Source organism: Sphaerodactylus townsendi, linkage group LG03 (assembly GCF_021028975.2).
Source record: "Sphaerodactylus townsendi isolate TG3544 linkage group LG03, MPM_Stown_v2.3, whole genome shotgun sequence".
NCBI classification, from domain to species: Eukaryota; Metazoa; Chordata; class Lepidosauria; order Squamata; family Sphaerodactylidae; genus Sphaerodactylus; species Sphaerodactylus townsendi.
The window spans coordinates 54,135,548-54,152,777 of NC_059427.1; the positions used below are offsets into that span (position 1 = coordinate 54,135,548).

General features: G+C 44.6%; 1 protein-coding gene across 1 annotated transcript in view; it reads left to right on the plus strand.

Annotated features, from left to right (window-relative positions):
• The first annotated feature begins 403 nt into the window (after positions 1-403).
• ASB14 (ankyrin repeat and SOCS box containing 14) overlaps positions 404-17,230 on the plus strand; it is a 28,133-nt gene continuing 11,306 nt past the window's right edge. Inside the window, exons 1-5 of the mRNA XM_048487978.1 lie at positions 404-554; positions 4,567-4,786; positions 6,134-6,189; positions 7,146-7,277; positions 7,376-7,534. Of these exons, the coding sequence (XP_048343935.1) occupies positions 4,665-4,786; positions 6,134-6,189; positions 7,146-7,277; positions 7,376-7,534 (469 nt within the window). The 5' untranslated portion in view covers positions 404-554; positions 4,567-4,664. The remainder of the gene's footprint in view (positions 555-4,566; positions 4,787-6,133; positions 6,190-7,145; positions 7,278-7,375; positions 7,535-17,230) is intronic.

Consider the following 17,230-nt stretch of genomic DNA (forward strand, 5'->3'; position numbering starts at 1 on the left):
ACCCCACTGAAGTTTCTCTCCGTCCTATGCTCTATCCGCAAATTTTCAGCAGTTTCTCAACCTGGAATTGGTTGTCTTGCCCCCTGCCAGTGGCCAGGGGGACCTGGCAACCCCCATCCACAGTGCTAACCAAGCTCTAATGCTAACAGATACAAGGTTGCTTTCCAGCTTTAAAATTATCTAATGGAAACTGCTGTTTAGAAAGCATACCCTACGCAGTTAGGATTTTTCAGAGGATCATTTACCAAGCAGTCTTTGCAATTACTGCCTTGAACATTCCAGCCTATTTGCATCTGGAGTATTATGATTAAAAAACCTGGCTTTTAGTTTTCATGTCAGGATGACGTCTTCAAATACACCAGTTAAACCTTGCACAAGCCTCAGAGGGTAACCTACAGACAACAGGATCTCGCGGTCTGGTATTTATAGTAAGTTATTAATGGATATGGTGTCTGCAAGAAACACAGATCATTTTCCAACACATCGAGTCTAGCACTTAGTTTTAACGTTTGCTTAGAGTACGAGTCCTTCTCTGTTTCATACATAGAAAAAAGGTGAGTAGAATTTATCGTCCATTTTTCAAATCATTTTCCTAAAAAGTTAACAGTAAACTATCCTGAAAAGCAAAAATCAAAGATTTTAAAAGTATGTGGTAGCATTTTGCTAATTTTATTTCAATTGTAATACAGGTCTAATTATTTATATGTTTAATTTGTTTAATATAACAATATTCTATAGAGTAATATAATACTGAGTGTATGGATAACTTTTTGATTAAAATAGCGTATAATATGTTGTTTAATTTAAAATGTTTGCAATACTTTTTCAGTGCATACCAAGCAAAGTTGCACCCTTCTAAGTCTTTTGAAGTCAATAGACTTAGAAGGTAGGTATTTCAGTTTAGGTTAGGATTACACTGATAGAAACATCTGAAGCTAGTTTTTAAAGAATGTTTTCCAAATGACATGGGGAGGAAATCACAGTATTTACAACGTGCAGAGCAAATGCTGATGTTTGTACAAACAACCAGATCTTTACAGCAGATGTCAATGCTTGTATAACAGCAATCAAATCCCAGTCTTACTGGCAGACATTAAGTAGTAATAGTTATTTATGAGGGATTAAATTTTGGAAGCTTTATTCTGAAATTGTGATACTTCCCTCTAGGAAATTGTGATACTTCCCTCTAGGGAAGTATCGACCTTAGCTCTGCTAAGTCGAGGTCTTGAATACAGTAGACAGCAGGGTGTGCAGGGCAGTGAAAACTGAGAAAAGGGGATGTGGGTGGGATTCTATGCCTAGGACCAGAGCGCATGGGGAGAGTTAGGAATGCCAGTTGTAATAAATGCCCATAGGGGAGGTGGATTCAAAGGATAGACAACATGGAAATGGTTAATTCCTGCCCGGTCCTGATTGGCTGGGGGAAATTGCCTGAGGATAGAAAAAGGGGCAGCAAGAGTCCTGAGGAGAATTTTGTTTTCTGGGGAGAGCCCCAGGAAAGGGGTCTGAGCCTGAAAACCTGACAGGGCTGCAAAATAAATGAAATTAGGGTGACCCTAGGAACGTGTCATTGGGGCTTGTTTATTCTCCCTAAAGGGGATGTCTCCCAGATATGGCTGCAGGGAAGCGCCTGAGGGAGACTGGTCAGTTTTGAAGTGAAATGCCAGCTTCCTGAGGGGAGAGCTGTGATCCTTCTTGGTGAAAGCCAGTAGACACGGGGATTCTAGGCAGGGACCCAAACAACTCACTGTAAGTCATAGGACTGTTTGAGAGCCTAAATCCCAGTTTGAATGACAATACGAACTTGTTTTTCGTTATATTTTTATGTGTTCCTCAACCCTACCTAAAGGAAGTTTAGCTTTACCATTTATTTAAATAAAATATTTTGTTGTTGATCTATAAAGCGATACAGGCTCTGGAGCTGGTTATTCCAGAGGTACTCAGAGGAAAATGGGAAATAATTCCTGAGGAGATAGCGCCTCCATTTTGGGGCTTGTGAAAGGGGAATTATCTTTCCCCCCCTTTTGGCATCCTACAATTGGTGGCAGTGTCGTGATCCGAACAAAATATCCATGTAGCAGTGTTCCCACAACATCCAGGAATCAGTATTATAAAGATTTTATTTTATTGAGGAAAACATTTTTCCTGTCAGAAATGGTATCATCAAAAAAACACCAAAGGCTCGTAGAGATGACACCTCAGAGGGAGATATCTTACCAGAGGAAAATTTCAGTCAATAATTAGAGTTGATGAGGATGAAAGTTGAGTTGGCCAAAATAGAAACAGAGTAGGCAAAGATAAATGCTGAGAGAGAAATTCATAGAGCCAGAATACAGGCTGAAGAGAATGAGAGAGAGAAAAAGGGGGGGAAAGCCAAAATGGTTCATGAGAGGGAAATGTATGTTTTCAGATTACAGGAGATGCATCTGAGGGCTGAGACACCTCACTCCCTGTCCTCCTGGGGAAATTCTCTCCATGGATGTTAAAAGGTTCCCCATATACCCAAAAGGAGACAACGTTGAAGCCTTTTTATATAGTTTTGAGAGGACATGCCATGATTTAGGCATTCTTGAGGAGAATAGAATGTTGTTTTTGTGACTACAGATATGTGGCATGTTGAGTGAGGTATACTCAGATCTGAGGGATGATGAAACCTCTAACTATGCTATTTTTAAAGAGAGGGTTACAGTGTGTTTTGGTTGAGCAAAGCAGGAAATCTTTTAGGGACTTTAAACGCAAACCAGGAGAGACATATGCTCAGATAAAGCTCTAGATAGGTGGGTAGAAGGGAGCTTTTGATGAGTTTAAATAGCTTGTTAGTTTGGAACAGTTTTTATAAACAAGTTCCTTATCAGTTATGCTGGTTCCTGAAAGATAAGCGGCTAAAAATAGTAGTGGAAGTCGCTTCACTGCTTGATGAAATAGAGGGAGGCATAGGGGGAGCTACTTTCCCAAATCCTTATGAGAAAAAGCAGGAATGGAGTCATAGAGAGAAAATTGGCCTGTATGACAACCTTGATGGACCACTCCTGCCCAAATAAAACCAGGAGGGGTTGTATGTTATCACTGCCATGAAGAGGGTCATGTGAGACTAGTTGTCCTAAATTAGAAAAGCCAAAAACTCCAATTGCTCCAAAAACTGTCCAATTAATTTGGAGGAGTGAAACGGTTGCCCGTGAAGTTACCCTGTCTGGGACTACATACCCTGTCTGGGACTACTAATGAAGGAATTGTTAAAAGCATGTGGAATTAAACATCTGAAGTCCACTCCGTATCATCTGTAGATGAATGGGTTAGTGGAAAAGTTTAACCATAGTCTAACCCATATGTTAAAGACTTATGTTTTCAATCACCCCAATGATTGGGATCAGAAGCTCCAGCATTTTCTCTTTGGATACCGAGAAGTACCCCAAGAGAGTACCAGATATAGCCCATTTGAACTATTCTTTGGCAGACAGCCACGCGACCCTTTGGACATTTTGAAGGAAGTGTGGACTGGGAGAGAGACAGTTGAGAGCCAGGATGTTGTGAACTATCTTCCAGAGCGCCAGAGCGTCAACAGAACTTGAAAGAACTGAGAGAGACTGAGCAAACAATACATGCAGAGCCCAATTGAAACAAAAGAACTAGTATGGTGTATGGTGTCAAATCCAGACACCGAGAGATTCTGTGTTAGCCCTCCGACCCAGCCTGGAGATTCTGTGTTAGCCCTCCAACCCAGAAAGAAGAAGCTTGAGGTTTCTTGGGAGGGTCCTTATGTTGTATTGAGTAAGTTCTCTAATGTAAATTTTTTTTTATTTTTTTTAATCCCAAAACCTCCAGGAGTTCCACAACCTGGATCTGGCAATCCTGCCCCCCTCTCCCCCTCTGGTGTTCAGGGGGACCTGACAATCCTTGGTGGGTGGAGGGGAGGAAAAATGTGAAAGAACACTAGATTGGTGCCTTCATATATTTCACTATTCTGATCAGTAATTGGATTTTTTAATAATTTGTTCTTTAACATCATTTAATATTTTAAATTTACAGAGGAACAGGTATATTTAAAAATGACAGTTTTTAAGTAAAGAAAGGTTGATTTCTCCAATGATATATGTATATGTGTGTGTGCATTATATACAAAGGTATATAGACACATAATGTTAACATTTCATTTCTGATCATCAACCTTGAAGTTTGGGTTTTAACAAATAAGAATAATACTGATGAACAATACTTCATAAAGATATAAATTAATGTGTTTTACCTGCCCTGCCACTTTACAATATTCCAGTTTTACATGGAATTTTGGTATTTTCCATCATGATTCAATTTCTGTTCTTGCTAAAAGTAACGTATGCATAGGTTCTTAAGTTCTCATTTTCATTATCATGCTCGATGCAATAGGAAATATCTACCATTGGGTCAGCAATCAAAATGAAGCTAAAATATTTAATTCATTAACTGTTGTTGAAATCTCTGCTTTTGTTGCCTAGAAAATATGAGTTTATTATTGTTTTATTAATACACCTATGCCTCACTTTTCTCATTGTTAATGACAATTCAGATATATTTCTTTCTATCAATTAGCTACTGATATTTCTCAAAAAGTAGAAGAAATTGGATTTCAAGAACACAACAATTATTTATTCCCACCTGGTTTTGGAGCTGAGCGATGTGGTTTTGACATGTACCGAGCTGCAGGTGCATGTGATGATTTTGATGATGACATTCTTACTCAATATGTCATTCAACAAAGTTTGCAGGATGTGCATAAGAGCGAAACGGTGACCACAGCAGAGAATGACAGGTATGGAATCCTTCTAGCAAACTCAGCTGTGAAAAAATTGGATAAGAGGTCCATATTATCTTTTAAAACTCATTGAACTGACTGCTTTGAAATGTTTATGTGTATTTTTCTCTATTTTGCATGTTTGATTAGGTGAATGGTTGCAGTCATCAGTGTTTTGGCCAGAGCAGAGGATCATAATAATGTTGGAAATAATCCACACACAGTTAAAAACTTAACATTTTACCTCTGAGAAGCTCAGAACAGCTGATCTGTTTTCCAAACTGTCTCCTTGATTAGCTGTGACAGCACAACTGGCATCATGTGCATTTAGACCAGTGGTGGCGAACCTATGGCAAGAGTGCCAGAGGTGGCACTCACAGCCCTCTCTGTGGGCACGTGCACACAGAGTTTGTCATTGGGGGGGGGGGGGGCGAGAAGAACTAAAGCATGATCCTTTACCTGGGAGTAAGCTCGGTTGCTGGCAATGGGGCTTGCTTCTGAGTAACCCTCCTAGGGTCATGATTCACCCGTTCGAAGCGTTGCATGGTTGCTTCACCAAGCTTACTCCCAAGTAACACATGCCGTAGAGCCAACCATTTTTTCTAAGCTGAAACCTCAGTATTCAGGTAAAATTGCTGTGTTAGCACTTTGCAATAAATCAGTGGGTTTTGGGTTGCAATTTGGGCACTTGGTCTCGAAAAGGTTCGCCATCACTGATTTAGACCATTCTCCAGGAGTATGCTTAATGCTTAATGCTTCCACTGAAATTAATGCGTTAGACATGCTCAACTGTAGCTACATTGTGTGCTTGTGTTTCAGATACCACTGGATGTCAGATTCTGTGTAGATGAGATTATGGGGTGGGGTAGTTGTTTAGTTTTTGTTTTCCAGTGCAGTCATGAATGCTACATATTTATTCTGCTTCATATTGCAGTTCAGGTACAACATGCTAGGGATCTGCAGTCAGATGATAATTATTCAAATGAATGAAAATAATTTATTATTTGAGTCTGACTAATGAGACTGGAAACTAATGGAGAAGCTTTGGTAATCCTTCTAAGAAATTAGTGGGGCAATATTCCAAAGTACTCTCTCTACATAAGCAGAATCAGGATATCAACCATCAACAAATATAAATGTCACTAGCTGCATTGTGAGCACTATGTAAAAAGCCTTCCTTGCTAGGAAATGTAATGAATCTACTAAATACAATTCAACCTGTTTGCATGATATGATGAATAATATTTTAAAATCACCTTTTGTTTGCCATCCTTCATTTCATTTTTCTACTTCGGGTGTGTATTCCCACGGTGGGGGATGCATTCTTTTATGGTTAATTTTAATGATCATTTGTTCTTTTTGCAGATTTTATTTTGCTACAAGTGCAAATCACAGAAAGATAATTACTGCTATTAGGACAGTTAAGTATCTGTTTTGGATTCTCTCTGGGGTTTCAGACAGAAAGGGGACTAGGGGAGTATCCGCTTTCTTTCACATTAACAGTTTAAAATAATCAGCTGCACTGTTGGAGTTGCCACCTCTTGGAAGGCACAAATCTACGAAACAGCAAGTCCCACCAAGGGGCCAGGTCTACATAAGGCCCGCTGGCCCAAGAAGGGATTGATAGGTTGAGCTCAGTGGGGCCAAAGAATTGAGGCATGTACCCAGGTCCAGAACTAAATGTTCAAAAGGTGGAACCTAGTGGTTAAAGAGAGGTGCCAACAAAAAATACTAATTTGTTTAAGGTATACAGAGCTCTTTCCTCTACCCTTAGTCTTTCTCATTTTTTTCTAACTGGCTGAGAAAATACCAGAAGTGAAAAGCATCAGGAAAGGCAGCCAAAAACAGCTGCGGTGTTTAGAGAAGATATTTTAGAAGAGCAAAAAGGACTGGCTGAAAAATAGTTAAAATTGGCTGCAAAGATTTCCAAAGGCCTGCACAGGTACAATAGGGCAATTTCTATTGCCTTAAAAGTCATCAAACAAAAAGTGGCATATTTACTACTCCCTACATTAAAAATATATATAATATATAAAACTCATCTGGCAACCAGCCAGAGCAGGTGAAAAATGCTTGTGGCTGGCGGATTCCGCATGGGCCAAAAACAGCAGTGTGAAAATTGTGTGAAAATGGTGTAAACTTTTTTACACCGTTTTAAACCATTTTACACCATTTTCACATCGCTGGTTTTGGTCCATGCGGAATCCGCTGCTGTTAAAAATGGGCCAGTCAGCAACCCTGCATTAAGCACATGAGCAATGAGAGATCAAGCAGCATACATGGAAGTATGAATCTGTGAAGATTATTGCGTTTAACAAGGCTCAGAGCTGTCTTTGAGTTTCAATTGCCTTACTTGGTAATTTTATGCACCTGATAGGTGAAGAAGAGACTTTGCTTAAATTGATAAGCCACAGTTCAGCTTTCCAGGAGCAAGACAGAGATGGCTGCCTTCCTTTACATGATGCTGCAGCTCAACTCAACAAACATATTTTAGAAATAACTCTGAAAGGTAAAGTCCTCAATGTGTTCTGAGAATTTTTATTAAATCCACCTTGCATGCTCAGTTGGTATTGAAACAGTAATCCCTTTCTCATGATCATCTTTCAGCTTCAGACTCCACAGTGTGGCAACAGACAAACGTGAAAGGAGAGACTCCTCTCTTTGTAGCGGTGGATAAATGTCTTGTGGAAAACGTCCATTTTCTGCTACTTAATGGCTTTAACCCTGATTTTAAGAATGAAGCTGGAGATTCTCCTTTATTTATAGGTAAACAAAATTCTACAATCTATTCTTGTTTTAAGACTGAACAGATTCAGGATAAAATAAATAGCATGCCTGGAATTGAGCCAGAGGACTTTTCCCAGCCTCTCAATGGTTTGCCTGCTTGCATTTCTAGGATCAGAGCTCAGTCATGTGCCTCTCTGGGACTAGGTGCTAGTGCCTCTTCTAGTGGGGGGGAGTAACTGACAATATTACTGAGGTTCCATTGACTAGGACAGCGGTGGCGAACCTAGGGCATGGGTGCCAAAGGTGGCACTCAGAGCCCGTTCTGTGGGCATGCCTGCACAGAGTTCGTCGTGGGGGGGGTGGAAAATCACCCCCCATGCACATCTAGGCTGGCCTGGGCACGATCCTTTACCTGGGAGTAAGCTCTGTTGCTGGCAATGAGGCTTGCTTCGGAGTAAACCCTCCTAGGGTCTTGATTCACCATTCAAAGCATTGCACGGTTGCTTCACCAAGCTTGCTCCCAAGTAACTCGTGCCTCAGAGCCAACCATTTTTTCTAAACTAAAACCTCAGTATTCAGGTTAAATTGGCATGTTGGCACTTTGCAATAAATAAGTGGGTTTTGGGTTGCAATTTGGGCACTCGGTCTCGAAAAGGTTCGCCATCACTGGGCTAGGAGGAGCCTGTCCTTTTGCAAAGGAGAGCTTGAAATAATTAGCGTCCATTATACATGGAACGCTTACCTTGGGGCTTTTCACTGCACAGTGGGCTTGTAGTGGGATCTTCTCGCCTTTCTGTGTTTACATGCATGTGGGCACTCACTTCTGCCACACAGTTTTTCTGCAGAGAACTCTCCTGGGCCTCTGCTTCTCCTGGTTTTCTTTACTCCTCCCATCGACTCCTTAAAGCCACTGATCTCATCACACCCGGTGGTTGCAAGATAAAAGGCTTTGTTAAGGTCTTTTAAATTACAATATACCTGTGATTGCAGTTATATAAATATTGTAGCTCCTTTCCAAAAATAACTCCCCACCCAAATGAAAGAGTCAAAGCAGAAATAAAAGCCTTTTTGGATGTAAAAGTCCGTTTATTAAGACATCTTAGAAAGCTCAAGTACACGCAGTGGCAGGAATGACACTTCCCGCCAGAAGCACAGGTTATAACACCATTCACCCCATCCCCCCTTCCTGCTTCCCATGGGAACGGAGTCCTCATCTCCCGCGCAGAGATAAGGTCTCCGCCGAAGAAGCTGGCCCATCGCCCGGGCTGTGGAATGCACTCAAGGTTACTTCACCATCAACACCATTGAATCCTTTACACTCTGCCTCCCTTAAAGAAGACCCCTCCCCCCCAGGTTTATGCGGAAAGGCGCGGTGGAAAGCAGAAATAAGGGTGGGGGCTTCAATATTTTCGGAATAAACCCATTGATTATACCCAGAGGAATATCCCACCCAAGAGACTAAATATTGCAAGCGTTTGCGATTAAAGCGAGAGTCCAGAATAGCGTCAATTTCGTAGTGCTTGTGACCATCAATAATAGTCGGTGGGGGCCTCTCCGGCGGGTCGTGCCAGGCATCGGAAGCGGGAGCCTCCTTGAGCAAGCTGGAATGGAAGACAGGATGAATGTTACTAAGATTTTTTGTAGATAAATACACCCAGGAGCCCACACGCAGAGGAAAATCCGAGCGGTGTTTATCCGCTTGCAGTTTTTGGGAGTCCTTTGCTTGTTGTAAAGCGGTCTGGACCGTTTTCCATCCCTCGGCCAGGGATGAAATCCACTGTTGAAACTCTGGGGGGTCCAAAGCTGCTGCGGGTAGTTGTGGCAACGGTGGAAAGGAGCGACCAGACACAATTTCAAAGGGGTTTTTTTTTGTACTACTATGAACTGCATTGTTGTAGGCGTACTCTGCAAACGGAATAAGCTCGCACCAATTGTCTTGGTGGTAGTTGGTGTAACAACGTAAATACTGCTCCAGGGTTCTGTTCGTTCTCTCCGTCTCGCCGTCACTTTGAGCGTGGTAGAGGCGGCGACGGCGAAGCGACTAACAACCCCAAAAGCAGCTTTCCAGAACTTTGAAGGATGAATTGGGGGCCTTGATCGGAGACCACCTTAATAGAGGCGGAATGGAGGCAGTAAATATGTTGAATGAACAGCCGTGCCAACTTAGGAGCGGAGGGGATGGACGCACATGGAATAAAATGGGCTTGTTTAGAAAATAAGTCTACCACCACCCATAAAACCGTGTTGCCATGACTTTCGGGCAAATCTGTAATAAAATCCATGGAGATGACTTCCCAAGGGCGGGAGGCCACCGGGAGAGGTTGCAACAGCCCATGGGGCTTTCCCGGGATGGTTTTGCCTTCTGCACAAACTGAGCAGCCCTTAATGTATTTCTCAATGTCTTTGCGCCATTCGCCACCGAAACTGCCGGCGGGCTAAATGCAGAGTTTTTAAAAAGCCAAAATGTCCAGCCGAGCGGGCATCGTGGCAAGCTTCAAGAACCTGCTTGCGGAGGGAGGCGCGTGCCAACAGTCCCCCCCTCCGCCAAACTCCATTCTCCAAACGCATGATTGGGAGTCACCCTCTTCCGCTGAAGGCTCGTGCAGCCCCGCCTCTTCGAGTTCCCGCGAGGAAAGGAGAGACGAGGCTAGGAATGGGGGTGGAGGAGGAAGGCGAAGCGTTTGAGATCGGGTGACAGCCAACCCCAACTGGGAGGGGAAAGAACAGTCTGCGGAATGTCTGCGTGGAGCAGCTCCACCCCCCTCGGGTAGGCAGCGAAGCCCGGCGTCAGCCAGTTTATTGGTTTTTCCAGGGAAAAAATGGACTGTAAAAGCGAGAAAAGAAATCGGCCCAACGAAGTTGTTTGCAGAACATCTTGAGGGTGGAAAAGAGCTGCCAAGGTTTATGATCCGACCAAACCTGAAAGGGGTGTTTGGCTCCCTCCAGCCAGTGGCGCCAAGTGGAGAGTGCCACTTTGATGGCCGCAGTCTCTTTATCTCCCACAGTCCAGTTGAGTTCAGCACCAGAGAATTTCTTAGACAAATAAGCACACGGAACCAGCCTACCATCTTTATTTTTCTGCAACAGGGCTGCCCCAAGTGCTTTGTCCGAGGCATCCACGTGAACCTCAAACGGGAGATCTGGGTCAGGGTGCTTTAGGATAGGTTCGGTGGTAAAAGCAGACTTTAAGAGCTGAAAGGCTGTTTGACACTCCTCAGACCAGGAAAGGGGGGCCCCGGGCTTAGCGGACAGTGGATCTTTACCCTTAGTGCGTAAGAGGTCTGTGAGAGGGAGAGTCAGTTCAGCGAATTGGGGTATAAAGTCACGATAGAAATTAGCAAAACCAAGAAAAGATTGGAGTTCTTTGCGGTTGGTGGGGGCAGGCCATTGGAGGACTGCGTCAATTTTAGCAGGATCCATTTTCAAGCCCTCGGGCGAGATCCGGTAACCCAAATAGTCAATGGAGGTCTGGTGAAAACTGCATTTGGAGAGTTTGGCAAAGAGAGAGTTGTCGAGTAAGCGTTTCAATACCTCCCGAACCAATGTCTCATGCTCTTCCATGGTTTGCGAGTAAATTAAAACGTCATCTAAGTATACCAAGTTGGGTTTTCCCCCCAGTTCATGTGTTCACCGCAGGGAGGGTCAGTAAATTCTAAGATCCGTTCTTTCCAAATGAACTTTGGTTCATGTAACAGTAACCAAGGCATGCCCAAAACTATGGAGTGTTTGGCCACTGGTGCCAAGATAAAACTAATTTTCTCCCAATGGTCGGCGCAACGGAGGAGAACCGGCTGTGTTTTGTACTGGGCCGGTCCTTCGTTCCCAAGGGGGCTGCCGTCCATTTGGGTGAATGGTATGGGCTTGGCCAGGGGAATTTGGTCCAGACCTAGCTCCTCTGCCACCTGGGGCCGCATTAAGCAGTGGGAGCAGCCAGAATCCACAAGGGCCGAGGCTATGATGCGAGTGTGTTTAGCGGGGTTGGCCAGAAATGCTTGGACAGTAATGGGGCTGCCTTCACTCACCGCGTCAGAGTCGGGCCCATGTCCATGGGGGCGGAAGAAAGGCAAACAGCTGCTTCCCCTCCTCTGGAGTGCGCCCGATGACTGCTTTAGAGCGAACCCGTCGGCGGCGGCCCTGACCTGCGTGGTGGCTTGGCAGATGGGGTGTCGCGGAGCTGGAGGCGGTTGGTTTTGTTTCTTGGGACAGTTGGCGGCTAGATGACCTGGTCCTCCGCAGTAAAGACACAATCCCAGCCGGCGACGGCGTCTCGAGGTGGTTCCGGTAGGGGCAGCTGGGCTTGACTTGGTGGACACAGTAGTGGGTTTTAGGCGTGCGTGCCACCGGCACAGCGTATTCCAGGCGAGATGCCACCTGGGATCCCAACTGGATCCAATCTGCAATAGTACGAGGGACCAATTAAAAACTTACCGTTTCACGCAGCTTGCTGTCCACAGCATCCGAGAAGTATTGCATTTCATGCGTTCAGGCCACTCAGGAGGAAGTCGAGGCAGCCGCCCGCGAAATTCACGGGCAAATTCTGCAAGCGGTTGCCTTGCTGGATAGTTTTGATGGTGCGGATAGCTTCATTCTCGGCGCCTGGATCTTGGAAGCGCGCTCTTAAGGCTTGGAGGAATGCGGGCACCGTCACGAGAGTCTTCATCCTGCAAAATCTAGAAGAGTCACGAACCAGTCGGCTGCTGCCCCATCCAGGGCGGAGCCGATGTCCCGTATTTTTTCGCGCTCAGTCCGGTATAAATCATCATAGTCTTCCAAGTGGGCATTGAGTTGCAAAATGAAGTAGGGAAGTTTGGAAGCGGTCCCATCAAAACGGGCTGGTATCGGGGGCCGATAGTAGCCCGTTCAACGGCTCTTGGTGCCTGCTGGGGTGGTGGTTGCGCGGGGCGGGCAGCTTGGGCAGGCAGCTGTTTTGCGGGGGGGGGGCGGAATCGGGGTGCTGGCGGTGCAGCTGGCGTTTGGAGTGGCAGGACCCAGATACGTGGCCCCCCTGGCACCGGCGTGATCAGTAACAGCATAGACTCCAACTTGGGGGTTCCTGGTCTGCTGCCTCCTTAGCTCCCTCTCCAGCGCAGCCAGCTCCCTCTCCCTTGCGGGTCAATTCATCCTGGTGCGCATGCAAAGCAGCTTTCTCTCGTTCCAATTTAGCCAGTTAGGTCCCGTTTAAGGGCTTCCAGTGAGCTCACTTTGCATGCGCAGGAGCCTGAAGCAGCTTTAGCGTTGCCGTTGTAAATCCAGTCTGGAGTGTTCCAGGACTTTATCATGGACTGACAGATTCTGGGCATATTGTCGCGATTGGAGCGCATCTTTGTAGCCGCGGTCCAACTTCGAGTTGGACTTCTTTCGCGTTGCCGTTCCGGTCCCTCTGCAGGTTTTCGCGCTCTTGCTGCAACTGTGCCCGTTCCTCCTCCCATAGCTGGCGTTCACGAGGTCCATGCTTCTTGGGCATCTACGCCAGTCGTCCCTACTTCCTCATCCCAGGTCTCGCCGAAGGGAGAGGGAACAGATCCGGCTGGGAGTGCAGGCTTTCGCCGGACTCTTCTTCATCTGGAAGCGAGACATCGGAGACACCGTAGCCGCCGTATACCGGTGGCTCCCGAGGCACCTCAGGTCGCGGTCAGCTTTGGCCGGGATCAGGGGGGTCGAATTGGGAATCGGTACGGATGCCCCTCCAAATTCCAGGTTTAGTCCCGGTGTCCCTTTGGGCGGGCCCCAGTGCTGTGCCACGGTGGTTCCTTGGGAGCATCACCAAAATCTGAGTCCAGGAACCGTTCAATGGATTCCCTGGGTTGCCGCGCATGAAAGGTGGTCAGGCCCGTCTCCTCCATGACAGGTTGCATCTGAGGTTTGTAATCCACCGCAGCGGGTAGAGATCCGATCCACAGGCTCGATCCATAGACAGCGCCCCAAGCGACTCATGTAAGTCCCCATGGTGATGCGTACGTCCCTCGTTCCAACGGAGTAAAGGAAGACTCGTGCTGATACGAGGACGGGAAAGAGCCACCAGCGAGGCCCGTTCTCCTGCCGGTTGCTCTAGATCCAGAAGGGAAAGGTCGGAGCCCTCTTTGGGGGCTACCGCACCTTCCGCAGTAACATTCACCTCTCCATGTCGAGACACTAGAGGTCCACTGCACTAGTAAAATAGATGGATTAAGGATTCCTGCCACAATGTAAGGAATTCCATAGAAGCAGAAATAAAAGGCTTTTTGGATGTAAAAGTCCGTTTATTAAGACATCTTAGAAAGCTCAAGTACACGCAGTGGCAGGAATGACACTTCCCGCCAGAAGCACAGGTTATAACACCATTCACCCCATCCCCCCTTCCTGCTTCCCATGGGAACGGAGTCCTCATCTCCCGCGCAGAGATAAGGTCTCCGCCGAAGAAGCTGGCCCATCGCCCGGGCTGTGGAATGCACTCAAGGTTACTTCACCATCAACACCATTGAATCCTTTACACAAAGCAATACCATGTCAAAGCAATACCACATATTGCTGAAGAAAGGGACTCTCCCAGAGGTGGGATCCAACCAGTTCTCACCACTTCTCTAGAAGTGGTTACTAATTTTTTCTGAGTGCCGAGAAGGGGTTACTAAAGCAACCTCCCTGCCCAATAGGGACTGGAGGTGCGTGTGTGTGGCGGCGCCACTGTTTGAATCCCACCACCATCGGAACCTGTTATTAAAATTTTTGGATCCCACCACTGGACTCTCCCCTCCCCTCTCTCTCTCTCGTCCTGCCACTGTTGCTGCCGCAGAAAAAGGGAGGCACCTTTTAAAATAAAGGCGTGTTTGAAACAAACTTCTAAAAAGCCCTTCTGGTCATCAGGAAGGGCAGAAGTAGAGTGGGGAGATGAATAGAGTTCCGGTTCCGGTTTGACTGGGAGTAGCAGCTTGTTTTCTACACTCCGCGTCTCATATCTCAGATAAGCAAATTTCAATAATACTTAAATGCGTTAACCAGAGTGAACTGTCTCTAATTTCTTGTAACAACTAAAGAAACAAATTAAGACTCTGAAACGTAGACACTGAAGCAATTACTATGAGCTGTAAAAAACGCAGGAGAGATAACGAGGACCACAATGCATTTAAAGCCAAGCAGTTAAGAATTGACAAATTCTATCCTGCACAAATAGAGACAATAAATCATTACAGAGCCCTACAGATTGAGGAGGTAGAGGAGGAAGTGAAAACACCCACAGCCTCACAATTTGTAAGCTTGGGAATGGATAAAAGTAAAACGAACAAAAATCCAAATAGTGGGGAGAGAAACACCATGAACAACCTCCCAGCAGCAAATGAACATGATGCCCGTCAAGTTGCTACTTCTCACAGCTGAGACAGTAGAAAAAATATTCAGAGAAATACAAACTATAAATTATATAATAGATATGATCCTTAAGAGCAAAATTCATAAGGAAACCTCAAGAAATGAACAGACAATTCCAAAAACCAGCAAAAATGTCAAGGCAAGGAGATTAACTTTTAATGAGATAGAAAAACCCTCACAATTAATCCTAGTTCCAAACAAGGTCTGCTTGGAGATTGGCAAATACAGAGGCTTATCAGTGCCCTGGAATGATAAACAGCAGGCCAGAAATCATCTGAGAGAGCTATTAAGAGGAAAAATTAAACATCTAGATTTAAAGGTGGTAGAAACTCTCCAAAATTACAGCCAATGGAAAAGAATAATTTTGACTTTTTATTCTGATTATATTCCCTCAACCTTAATGAAAATGTGCAACCAGTTAGAAAGGAAAAGGATCTTCCCAAGACGTATATTTAATAATGCGCTCACATGGCCATTGATATCTAGGGCCAGCATAATGGCTAAACCCATGGCAAAATTCAACAGTATAAATAAAGCAAGAAAGGACTGTAATAACACTGAAGCAAAGACATCAATGGCAGAAATGGATGATAATTTTCAGATGCTGGAAAACAATTTAAAAATATCCTATCTGGCATTACCAACTGCAGAACAGGAGGATATTATAAGAAGAATGGAGACCCTAAAACAAGAATTGACACTATGCAGGAAGCAAGTACCAAAAGAACACAAAAAAAGAGAAGAGGATGAAAATCTACTAATACACCTGAGTACAGAAGGAGTCAACACCATGATTGAATGTATGGAGGCACAGAACCATTGCTATAATGAAGAACAAAACTTACTAATCTTTTCCCCACCTCTAGGCACAAAATCACAAACAAAGGCAAAAGCAGAGGAAGGAAATTCTCACATGCCAAGAGGGGGACACCATACAACTCAAGGTCAAAAGGAGGAAATCAGATGTGAAATGGAGCTTGATCCTCCTGCCCTCAGAAATTTGACAAGGGAAAAGGAGAAAGGGAAATCATGGAAGCAGGAAATAATGGAGCTAGAATATGGGAATATAAAATCAAAAAAAGCGCTAAGATATATTGATGAAAATAAAGGAACTGGATCGGACTATGAGGAAAAGAAAACTCAAAAAGGAAAACAACCAAAAAACAATGGTTGTATCTTCACGGACAAGACAGGCCTACTAAATTTGATCATGAGTGATACCAGCCAAGAACAGATATCTGTGCAAGCAGAAACGCAGAAAGAAAAAATAGAATTAATTCAAGATGAACACAACACATACACCTCTACAGCCCAACCAAGAAATGAATTATCAACTAAATGACTACAGCAGAGGCATGCAAACCACCTGAGAAACGGATACATCAAACTTATTTCATGGAACGTAGCAGGGTGGATGAGATGCATCACATCCTATGATGATGTTCCACTCTTCAAACATGATTATGACATCATTATTTTACAAGAAACGTGGATGGCTCAACCTCTTGAACTTGATGGCTACCAGAGCTATAATCTAGGAGCAACACTAGGAGTAGGTCCGGGGAGACTGAAAGGAGGCTTGAGTATACTGATAGCCACCACCCTAAAAGCCAAATGCCATCCGAAGCCAGACCTACCTCAATTAGCGATGTCCGTTCAGGTATCATGGAGAGAGGCCAGCCTGATCATTATAAATGTGTACTTTCCACCAGCAGTAAGGAAGCTCCAGCTAGAGCAAAAATGGAATGCTTTGGACCAATATGTAACACAAATTTCATTGGAATGCCTAGAGGCCTTAATTTTACTAGCGGGAGACTTAAATGCTCGCTTAGGCCCGAATGACTCCTTTCTAGCAACAAAATATCATACGCTTCTGGAGAATGGGGGGTTAGGAAATTATAAGCTCCCACACATATGGATTTTCAAAGACCAAAAGGCAAATTACGCCGGCCTCCTCTTGGCCAAGATGGCACAGAAAAAAGGTCTTCAGATACTGAATGGTGCTTCAGAAAATGACCACCCTGGTGAAATGACTTTTATGGCAGGTAACAGAGCCAGTACAATTGATTACATTCTTGTGTGCAATTCCTTACTTCCATATGTGCAAGAATTTCAGGTGCTCCCCTACTTGGAGGGAGATCACCTTCCTCTCATTTTAAAAATCAGTCTAAGAACAACACAGACGCATATAACCAATTGCTATAGATCACAGCTGTCCTATGTAGGCAGAAGAATCAGATGGTCTGGGGAAATGGATCTTGAGTTAAAAAAATTTTTTAACACCAGAAATGCTACAGAAGAGCGCCACTGTATTCTCCACTGCCAAAGACATCTAGGATCCTATGGATTTTTATGATGAACTGATAAGCCTCATAACTACAAGGTTAATAGATT